Source organism: Plectropomus leopardus, unplaced genomic scaffold (genome assembly GCF_008729295.1).
Source record: "Plectropomus leopardus isolate mb unplaced genomic scaffold, YSFRI_Pleo_2.0 unplaced_scaffold9355, whole genome shotgun sequence".
Classification (NCBI taxonomy): domain Eukaryota; kingdom Metazoa; phylum Chordata; class Actinopteri; order Perciformes; family Serranidae; genus Plectropomus; species Plectropomus leopardus.
In genome coordinates this window covers 1-1,671 of record NW_024703172.1, presented here as the reverse complement: position 1 = coordinate 1,671, position 1,671 = coordinate 1, and the positions used below count along the sequence as shown (strand labels likewise).

The window sequence follows — 1,671 nt, the reverse complement described above, 5'->3', positions numbered from 1 at the left end:
TATCTCTGTCGATCCCCGATAAACTGATGACCGGTGAGGAGACGGCATCTGATGATGAGCAGAAAGAAACACTAAAGGCCATGTTAAGATGGGAACAGCCCAGCTAAGAAATGTCTTTTATTTGCATTTAAAAAAAAACTGCATTCATGTGATAACAGTCTGAGAATGGCCCTCGTGTACACAAATCTGCCAAAAATAACAAAAAACACTGTAGTTTTCATGAAGGGACAGTAATTGGCAGTGCAATTTTTGTAATGCCATTGAGACTCGTGTACTGAATAGGTGCTTCAAAGTTCATGATATTTGAGTGATTTTGAATTGATTCTGAATGATACCATCAGTTGAATCTAGAGTCAGAGGGGGGAATCAAGACAAATCAAAATCTTTTATCAGATTTTGAAATGAAACAGTTGTGATAAAGCTCAGGATGCATCCATAAGGGCTTTCTAATAATTTATATTAATTAGGTTTTAGGTTTTAATTCTTGTAAAAGGCGTTTGAGTGCAGCACAAGAAAACTGGTGATGGTCCGGGTGTTAATGAGGCATTCACAGCACAGCATTAAAGCATGCGGCCTATGTCTAATTTTGGAGATGCATATTTATTGTCAGCGGCTGCGAGATGCTTGAACCGGCTGCAACTCACAGCCAGCTGTGGGCAATTAACAAAACTGATGCTTTCTGGAAAATGTTGTACTCTGCAGTTTTCATTGTGACCTGATCTGTGTTGAAGAAATTGAGCCCAGCTGCCAAACTTTGAGAGCTTATTACTGCCAGTATATAATTAGTTCAAATTCTTTTGTGGACATGGTGCTAAAACGGGGCAGACTGCAGTGCTGCACAAATCATAGTGCGATACAATCCATTCTTCATGGATCCGGCCATGTGAGTCCACTCACCAACAACAAGCTCACCAAAACAGTATTTTTCCCTGTCAGGAATGTAGCATTGGTATTTTCCAGCGTCAGAAGGTTTCACTTTGGACAGCTTCAGTGAAATGTTTCCTCTCTTCAGTTCATCAGTGAACACTGACGTCCGTCCTTGGTACGATGGATGTTTAGCATGAACGAAGTCCTGACCGGCACGCCACACAAAAACAAACTCAGGGTCCAGGTCAGGTCTCGTCCACTCCAACGTCATGGCTGCAACGTCCGCCGCAGGTTCCAGGTGACATGGTAAAATGACGTCATCACCAACTCTCACCACTATTGGCTGAGACGGACCAATAAGCACAAACTGACCTGCAAAAAAAAAGACACGGAAAGCAGACAATGAGCAACAAAATAAGAAATAATACCCAAAAATTAGCAAAGAAAGAAAATTGGTTAGAAGTAACAAGAAAGGTACCTGAAAATTATTTTCAAAAAAATCAAATAAATACAAAAATTACCTGGGGAATAATGCTTAAAAATAATAATTTGCAACATAATTTTAAATATTTGATTATTATCACTATAGTTTTTCACTAGCTTGTTTTCTTTTTACCCCAAGACATTTTTCCCCAAATTTTTTTAAAAAATATTTTTTCTCAGTTGAAAACTAATTTATATTTGCAGGACATTTCGTGGCAAGTTCCTCATTCATTTTTCCCATATTTTCAAAAGAACGCAAACCAAATTCATTCAGGAATTAAAGATATAACTACTTGTGAAATGTGCCTAAACAGACATATA

At 38.3% G+C, this 1,671-nt stretch overlaps 1 protein-coding gene across 1 annotated transcript; it reads right to left on the bottom strand.

Annotated features, from left to right (window-relative positions):
• Positions 1 to 4: 4 nt before the first annotated feature.
• Positions 5 to 1,246, bottom strand: LOC121940745 (myelin-oligodendrocyte glycoprotein-like; the record flags this gene model as incomplete). The annotated part of the gene is made up of 2 exons (XM_042483444.1): positions 5 to 48; positions 898 to 1,246. Coding segments are annotated over 2 exons (393 nt in total), but the record flags the coding sequence as incomplete, so codon positions are not given.
• Positions 1,247 to 1,671: the final 425 nt, after the last annotated feature.